General features: G+C 45.6%; 1 protein-coding gene across 2 annotated transcripts; it reads left to right on the forward strand.

Moving 5' to 3' along the window:
- The first annotated feature begins 245 nt into the window (after nucleotides 1-245).
- Nucleotides 246-7,148, forward strand: LOC123102028 (uncharacterized). Of its 2 annotated transcripts, none has more exons than XM_044523304.1 (4): nucleotides 246-599; nucleotides 5,321-5,806; nucleotides 6,369-6,530; nucleotides 6,622-7,148. In XM_044523304.1, the coding sequence occupies exons 1-4, from the start codon at nucleotides 366-368 to the stop codon at nucleotides 6,715-6,717; spliced, it is 978 nt and encodes a 325-aa protein (XP_044379239.1). In that variant the 5' UTR covers nucleotides 246-365; the 3' UTR covers nucleotides 6,718-7,148. The 2 variants fall into 2 exon arrangements, with proteins under 2 accessions (XP_044379239.1, XP_044379233.1); XM_044523298.1 differs by lacking the exon at nucleotides 246-599 and adding an exon at nucleotides 3,781-4,168.
- The last annotated feature ends 1,914 nt before the right edge of the window (nucleotides 7,149-9,062 follow it).

The following is a 9,062-nucleotide window of genomic DNA, read 5'->3' on the forward strand; positions in this document are numbered from 1 at the left end:
CAACGACAAAAAGAGTGAGTGAATGAGAGGTAAATGTAGAACTGGGCGGGCCCACATGGTTGCTTCCTTGCTAGTTGTTTACCAGCCCAGCCCACCACCAAGATCGAGACACCAGCGTGGCTTTTCTTTCTTTTTTGTCCCTTTCTTCCTCCTCCCCTCCCCTTCCCTGTCGATTTTTCTCCCCCTCCCCCTCCTCCTCCTCCTCCTCCTCCTCCTATAAATCCTTCCTGCGGTGGCCTTTCCAAACTATACCAACCCATTCCTTCATACACCAACAATCCATCCATCCGTAGATCCATCCATCCCTTCTTCCTCCTCTTACAAGCCAAGAAGCAGAGATCCAACAGTCAACAGAGGAGAAGAAGATGTTCGTCGATGCGGGCTTTAGCTTCTCCGCCTACTCTTCTTCACCGTTGGGCTACTACTACTCCTCCGTCTTCTCCTACCCCCACCCAGACTACTCCTCCTTCTCCTCCCCCTCATCCTCCGCTGCTCCGGCGCAACCGCCGTCGCCACCTCTGCCTCTCCTGCACCAACAACATCAAGCCGCTATTATTGCTGCACCCAACACCGCCCCCGCCGCCATGTACCACCACCTCGTGAGTACCTTTTCCCCGCTATCATAATTTTTGCATACAGCAGGTTGTAATTTTCTTTAAACATTGCTTATATGTAATGTATGGAAAATAAGAGGGAGCTAAAGGTAATTTACTTAACGATTAATCGAGGATGAATTACAATTAATATGAGTGGATGGAATGGATGAACATCGTGGGTGTGTGCCACTATTATATATAAGAGTGTACTCTCTTATTTCCTTCTATTTGTCCCTAGTGAGGGTGTACGTTGTCTGGTTGGCTAAATGCACTCTGGCAGCTAGTCCAAAAAGAGTCGAGTGCTTCTTCTCCTTTTATCTTGTTACAAGAGGAATTACCAAGGTTGCGATCGTAATGGCCATGCAATATTGCTAGCTGCTAGTAGTAAGAAGAAGAGTGAGTAAGTGAATGAGAGGGAGATGCAGTAGTTGGGCTAATATGGTTGCTTCCTTGCCAGCTTGCTTGTTGTTTGCCAGCAGCAACATCCTAGCACTGCGTGTGTGTGATGCCCTGGCGTGCCCACGGCTTATCTTCGCCCTGGATGGATGGTCATTTGGGGCATGCAAATTAGATGAAAATGAGCAACAAAAGAGGTTAAGTAAATGGTTTGGTGGTAGATAGATAAACATGCAACCAGTCGGCCAGCTGGCTAGGTGGAAGGTAGTGGGTTGTAATTCGCGTGCTCGGGTCGGAAATAGTGTGGACGAGCACGTGGCCGGCCGTCACTTCCCGATGTGCCCAGGGCTTCTCTCTGCCTTGGAAGGATGTTCATTTGAGGCCGCAAATAAGAAGAAAATAAGGGATAAAAAATGGTTGAGTAAAGGGTTTGGTGGTAGATAGATAAACAGGCAACCAATCGGCCAACTAGCTAGGTGGAAGGTAGCGGGTTGTAATTTCCGTGCTCAGGTCGAAAACAGTGTGGACGAGTATGTGGCCGTCACGCCCCCGACGTGCCTAGGGATTGTCTCCAACCTGGATGGATGGTCATTTGAGGCACGCAAATAAGATGAAAATGAGCTACAACAATGGTTGAGTAAAGGGTTTGGTGGTAGATAGATAAACAGGCAACCAATCGGCTAGCTAGCTAGGTGGAAGGTAGCGGGTTGTAATTTCCGTGCTCAGGTCGAAAACAGTGTGGACGAGCATGTGGCCGTCACGCCCCCGACGTGCCTAGGGATTGTCTCCAACCTGGATGGATGGTCATTTGAGGCACGCAAATAAGATGAAAATGAGCTACAAAAATGGTTGAGTAAAGGGTTTGGTGGTACATAGATAAACAGGCAACCAATCGGCCAGCTAGCTAGGTGGAAGGTAGCGGGTTGTAATTTCCGTGCTCAGGTCGAAAACAGTGTGGACGAGCATGTGGCCGTCACGCCCCCGACGTGCCTAGGGATTGTCTCCAACCTGGATGGATGGTCATTTGAGGCACGCAAATAAGATGAAAATGAGCTACAAAAATGGTTGAGTAAAGGGTTTGGTGGTAGATAGATAAACAAGCAACCAATCGGCCAGCTAGCTAGGTGGAAGGTAGCGGGTTGTAATTTCCGTGCTCAGGTCGAAAACAGTGTGGACGAGCATGTGGCCGTCACGCCCCCGATGTGCCTAGGGATTGTCTCCAACCTGGATGGATGGTCATTTGAGGCACGCAAATAAGATGAAAATGAGCTACAAAAATGGTTGAGTAAAGGGTTTGGTGGTAGATAGATAAACAGGCAACCAATGCCAGCTAGCTAGGTGGAAGGTAGCGGGTTGTAATTTCCGTGCTCAGGTCGAAAACAGTGTGGACGAGCATGTGGCCGTCACGCCCCCGACGTGCCTAGGGATTGTCTCCAACCTGGATGGATGGTCATTTGAGGCACGCAAATAAGATGAAAATGAGCTACAAAAATGGTTGAGTAAAGGGTTTGGTGGTAGATAGATAAACAGGCAACCAATCGGCCAGCTAGCTAGGTGGAAGGTAGCGGGTTGTAATTTCCGTGCTCAGGTCGAAAACAGTGTGGACGAGCATGTGGCCGTCACGCCCCCGACGTGCCTAGGGATTGTCTCCAACCTGGATGGATGGTCATTTGAGGCACGCAAATAAGATGAAAATGAGCTACAAAAATGGTTGAGTAAAGGGTTTGGTGGTACATAGATAAACAGGCAACCAATCGGCCAGCTAGCTAGGTGGAAGGTAGCGGGTTGTAATTTCCGTGCTCAGGTCGAAAACAGTGTGGACGAGCATGTGGCCGTCACGCCCCCGATGTGCCTAGGGATTGTCTCCAACCTGGATGGATGGTCATTTGAGGCACGCAAATAAGATGAAAATGAGCTACAAAAATGGTTGAGTAAAGGGTTTGGTGGTAGATAGATAAACAGGCAACCAATCGGCCAACTAGCTAGGTGGAATGTAGCGGGTTGTAATTTGCGTGCTCAAGTCGAAAATAGTATGGACGATCACGTGGCCGTCTCGCCCCAGCGTGCCCGAGGCTTGTTTCCACCCTCTGGATGGATGGTCATTTGAGGCACGTAAATAAGATGAAAATGAACGGCAAAAAAGGATGAGTAAAGAGTTTGGCAGCGTATAAACAACCAACTAGTTAGGTGAAAGGCAGCGGGTTGTAATTTTGTTTAGACGTTGCTTATATGTAATATATATGGAAAATAAGAGAGAGGTGAAGGTAATTTACTTGACGATTAATGAAGGATGAAATAAGAGAGAGGTGGACCGAATAGATAAAAATCGTGGGTGTATGCTAGTATTGTGTTCTTTTATTTCCTTTTATTTGACCATAATGAAAATGTATGTCTAGTTGGCAAGAATGCACTCTAGCAGTGTGTCCAAAAACAACCGAGTGTTTCTTCTCCATCTAGTATCATGCTATAAGAGGGTTTATCAAGGGTGTGATCGTAATGGCGATGCGATATTGGTAGCTGCTGGCAGCAACAAAGAAGAGTGAGTTTTTATGTTTTGTTTTTGAGGCGACAAGAAGAGGGAGTGAATGAGAGGGAAATGTAGAACCGGACGGGCCCATATGGTTGCTTCCATCTTGCTTGTTGTTGACCAGCCCAGCCCAGCCCAGCCCACCACCAATATGGAGACACCAGCCTGGCTTTTCTTTCTTTTTTTGTCTCTTTCTTCCTCCTCCCCTCCCCCGCCGCTCTTTCTTCTTCCTCCTCCCCCCTTGCTTCTTCTCCTCGTATAAATCCTTCCTGCGGCGGCCTTTCCAATCTCTCCCAACCCATTCCTTCACCCGTTCGGAGATCCATCCATTCCTTCTTCCTCCTCCAACAACAAGTGAAGAAGCAGAACCCATAAGTCAACGTAGAAGAAGAAGAAGAAGATGTTGGCCGACGCGGGCTTCAGCTTCTCCGCCTACTCTTCTTCGCAGCCGGGGCCGGGGCCGGGCTACTCATACTCATACTCCCCCACAGTCTTCTCCCACCCACACCCAGACCACTCCTCCACCTCTGCCTCCGATGCTCCGGCGCAACCGCCGCCAGCACTGCCGCTCCTGCATCAACAACATCAAGCCGCCGCTGCTGTTGCTGTTGCTGCACCCGACGACACCGCCGCCATCTACCACCTCCTCGTGAGTAGTACTTGTCGATTTCCCATTTCTTCTACTCCATTAGTTTGCATAGATGCACCAATTACCTCACCTAGTTCCTCTGCAAGCGATCTCCTCTCTTCTCCTGCGTCACATCACATCAACTGCCGCCGCCGCCAATTCTTCTCGTCTCCGTCCGTCGAGACAAATTATAATGTCGCTTTCAGCCTTCTTGTTTTTGCGCCCCACCTTGAATATCGACGGCCTCTGCTCTGCTCTCAGGGGCGAATAAAATGCAGACTATCAACTCTTCTGTATATACTTATGGACAAGTAAAGGGAGGAGGTGTCAACTAGTCTAGACTAGAAACAACCTCCCTTTAGTGGAGGAGTATTAAAAATGGGATATATATATATATATATATATATATTAAAAATGGGATATATATATATATATATATCCCATTTTTAATATATATATATATATATATATCCCATTTTTAATACTCCTCCACTAATTACCAAAAATGACATCCCTAATACTTACTGCCCACCTTTAATCACTCACTGCTTCTTCCACCCTTTGCTTTACTTTTCTTGTTGCAAAAATAATATCTAGACAAGACAAAGCGTTAGAGATGTTGTCTTGTGATTTAACATAGTATGTAATCGACGGCAGATTATATGATCCTCACTACTTTTTACTAAAAGATCCCAGATAACAGTTGGCCTTGTTGCCTTTGAATCTTCTCGCACACGAGGCCAGCCAGGTCACACATATATTTTAATTTCCTTCTCTTTCTTTAGCTGCCAATTTGAAGTGAATTACGATGTGTTTTTGGCCAATTTGAGATGCCCCTGTCCCTGAGCGGTATCATGTGGTGTGGTGGTAGCAAAGCATGACATGTGCACCTACGCTGAAATACAATAACGATAAATAGTGCTCTACATGCAGCTACCTCTTTATTTACTACCACTTTGCTTTTTATTTTTACTGAGGTTCCTTTTTACTGAATGAGTGAATGAATTGCCCTACTCTGTTCATGTTGAGTTTACTTCATTATACTTGTAGAAATGAAGTACTAGCTTTGATTCTTTCTGGTACCAGAAATTAAGTGTTTCTCATTCTTTTAGGATTAAATATTTTGTCACCTCTAATATTTTGTTTCATGCATGTATGGAAAAAAAATAACAGGGAGACATGGGGCAGCCATCCCTGATATCAGAGTATGACCTGGGAGCAGAGGGTGACCTGTTCAAGGCTCCGGAGCCCATAATCGAGGAGCCGCTGCTCGCCCTCGACCCCGTCGCCGCCGCCATCTCCATGATGTCCGGCAGCAACAACGCCATGAACGACACCATCAAGGCCTCGGACATGAGCTTGAGTGAGGCACTGTACAAGTGCGAGAAGGAGCTCATGGAGGAGTCGGCCATCGAGGAGACGATATCCGAACTGCTGAACGTCAAGATCCCCATGCTGCAGGTCGAGGACGTGCCCGGGGAGCTCAGGGCCTCTGCCGACGAATGCTCGCTCCAGAAGAGCATCAGCCTTAACTCGGCCGACTGGATGAACGGGTCGGCGGTGACGCCCAACTTCTTCGACTTCCAAGGGCTTGACTTCGAAGCGGCATTCGGGCTCCGGCGAGTCTACAGCGAGGGTGACATTCACCTTTGTGACATGGTGATGACAATTTCCTTTCTCTCCCTGTTGCACTGCACAACACAACACTAGATGGAAATGGAATTATTGTGATGACCTTTCACCTTTGTGACTCCAAGTGAGCACAGCTGTCGAAAAAAGAGACGGCAAGTACACAAACCAAACCTAAAAGGCGTTGCTTTCTCATGGCATTGGACAAAAACCTCACTGATATAGTAGTGTAGTGCTTTGCTCAACATGAAAAGGCCGTTCCGTTCCGTTATATAAATAAAAGCTATAAATAACAGCTAGCTAGTGATGTGATCTCAGAGGTTGCTAATTCTGCTCAAAGCCACCTTTCCCTTAATGGCCTCCTCACTGCTTTAGCTGATACTATAGGGCACACTCACCACTAGTATATATAGCAACACTTGCTGTGTGGTATCTTTCAAGTTGCTTAGTTTTTTCTCATTCACACGCACACACGATGTATAGATAAATGCCATGTTATCCTAATATGTGTTTAGGTAGGATCAACTTTTTAATAGTGGGACTGCAAGCCTAAGATTACTTATTAGGATCTTTTTACCTCTTTTTTCGACAGAGGCTTGGTGCCAATACCCCTCGAGCTGGGATCGCGGCAAATGTGCAGGCATCTGGTGAGAGGCTTGTGACCATCAGTGACCTGAAAAGGGAGGAAAGGAAGCAAAAGCTCAACAGGTACAGGGAGAAGAAGATCCAGAGGAACTTTGGCAGAAAGATCAAGGTACACAAACTAATCTCTCTTCCTTTTCTTCCCGTACTAACACACAAGTAAAATAAACAAGAAGGGTGATAGATCAGAGTGTGTGTTGCAGTATGCTTGCAGGAAGGCTCTGGCAGACAGCCAGCCGAGGGTGCGAGGGAGGTTCGCCAAGATGGACGATGGCTACATGCTCAAGCCAAGGAAGTAGACAGCCATGGAAGGCCACCGAGGTTGCTGCGAAGCTGATGAGGAAGTTAGACAAGGTTGTTGCAGGAAGCTGATGAGCACGTTGAGGTGCAGGGCGCAGGCTTCAAGCATGTTATATTTGGTGTTCCTTCTCCCCCAACAGCGGCAGCGAACCATTCAGTTGCAAGGTCGCCTTCGCTCTTATACTCGAGAGCTCTGCAAGTACTAAGAGGCGTCTCTCTGATGGCCAAGATCTTGTCTTCAACATGAACAACTCTAGTACTTAGACTCTGAGAGTATAGAGTTTACTAGTGTTGAGGATAGGAGTGTCTCGTAAAAGAGTTTGCACTGAGAAAGGCGAGCCAAAGTACTTTACTTTTTCCGTATCCCGAAACTGTCGTTCTCTAGCCTCTTTGGAACAGAGCTTTACTTAATACATGACATTTATCCTCATCTCCGTTGCCATATATAGGAGTCTCCGTTGCCATCTTACTAAATATCTCTAGTAAACCTTCTTTCTTAGGGATCCATTGATCTCTTTGGATTTCGATCTTTTTTTTGTTACCAATTCTCCAATTGAGGCCTCTCTTTAAAAGTTGGAGCCCAAATTCGATACCTCTCCAAAGTAGGGAGGCGTCGGCTTGATGCCCTGCAAATGCATAGAGTTTAGTTGTAGCTTTTTCTAATTAAGAGTATCGATCCCATAGAGAGCACATGAATCAGTCTTTGTCTCTTAGAGGATTTAAATAGCAATACTTGCAAGTTAAAAGCAATCCAAAGTAAAGTGGAAACAGTCAAACAGATAGAAGTATTCGTTGATTGTAGTGAACATCAAAGTAAACTTGCAAAACTAAAGCGAAGTAACGCAGGACACGAGTGAAGGTTGTTGAAATCGATAGGACTAAAGCGTTCCTCGGGAGTCCCAATTCCTCACTAGTATGTGTCTACAAGACTGATTTTTTTCGAAAAGGGGGTTTGCCCCGTCCTCTGCATCAGAACGATGCATATGGCCATATTATTAATAATCAAAAGGTCTAACATAAGTCTTGAGGTCTCAAACAAAAGGAAAAAATACTCACAAAGAGCATGAATGCAAAAACAGGATAGCCACAACCGGCAGGCAAAACATAAGATAGAAAACTAAACACCTATCCTATTACATGACCGCCATCCAAACCAGTTGAAGATAGCCCATGCTACCGTCTCCCATCGGATAGATCCAGTAACCAAATGCTCCCTAGCCTCCGTCGGAGTGAGTAGCGACCACATACGGATGAATGTAGTGGCCCAGAAAATAACCTGCAAGAAATGAATATTTGTTGTTCTGTTAAAAACCAAGTGGTTTATGCAGTTCCAAACTACCCATAATAAAGCACATACTCCTACACGGATATGTCTCGCTATTTCTGCATCAATCCCATCTAGCCACGTCCCAAATAACGTGTTGTTAGAATTCAGAGGAGTAATATTAAAAGCTATATGGACCGACCTCCACAAATATTTTGCCAATGGGCAGTCAAGAAAGAGGTGTTTGATTGATTCATCACTATCACAAAAACTACATCTTTTAGATCCAGTCCAGTTGCGTTTCGCCAAATTGTCCTTAGTTAGAATGACTTGTTTGTGGACAAACCACATAAACACTTTGATTTTTAAAGGCACTTTGACTTTCCAAACATGTTTCGAATGAGGAATAGCGTTAGTGTTGATAATATTCAAATACATGGATTTAACCGAAAACTCACCATTCTTAGCTAGTTTCCAGCGCAACTGATCGGGGTATTGAGAAAGGTAGACATCCATCAATCTTCTCACAAGATGGAGCCATGCTTTCCAACGTTTTCCCGCTAGCGTCCTCCTGAATTGAATATTAAGATAATTGAACTGTAATACTATTGCAACGTAAGCGTCTCTTCGCTGAACAATATTATAGAGAGAAGGATATTGGAGCGCAAGGAGTGGCTCAAACCAAGCTCCTCGCACGGAGCGGAGTTTAGAGACCGGAGAGGTTCCGAACAGGCACTTAGTAATGGCATCCACTGTTGGAAATATGCCCTAGAGGCAATAATAAAAGCATTATTATTATATTTCCTTGTTCATGATAATCGTCTTTATTCATGCTATAATTGTGTTATCCGGAAATCGTAATACATGTGTGAATAACAGACATCAACATGTCCCTAGTGAGCCTCTAGTTGACTAGCTCGTTGATCAACAGATAGTCATGGTTTCCTGACTATGGACACTGGATGTCATTGATAACGAGATCACATCATTAGGAGAATGATGTGATGGACAAGACCCAATCCTAAACATAGCACAAGATCGTATAAGTTCGTTTGCTAGAGTTTTCCAATGTCAAGTATC

This window comes from Triticum aestivum, chromosome 1B (assembly GCF_018294505.1).
Source record: "Triticum aestivum cultivar Chinese Spring chromosome 1B, IWGSC CS RefSeq v2.1, whole genome shotgun sequence".
Taxonomy (NCBI): Eukaryota; Viridiplantae; Streptophyta; class Magnoliopsida; order Poales; family Poaceae; genus Triticum; species Triticum aestivum.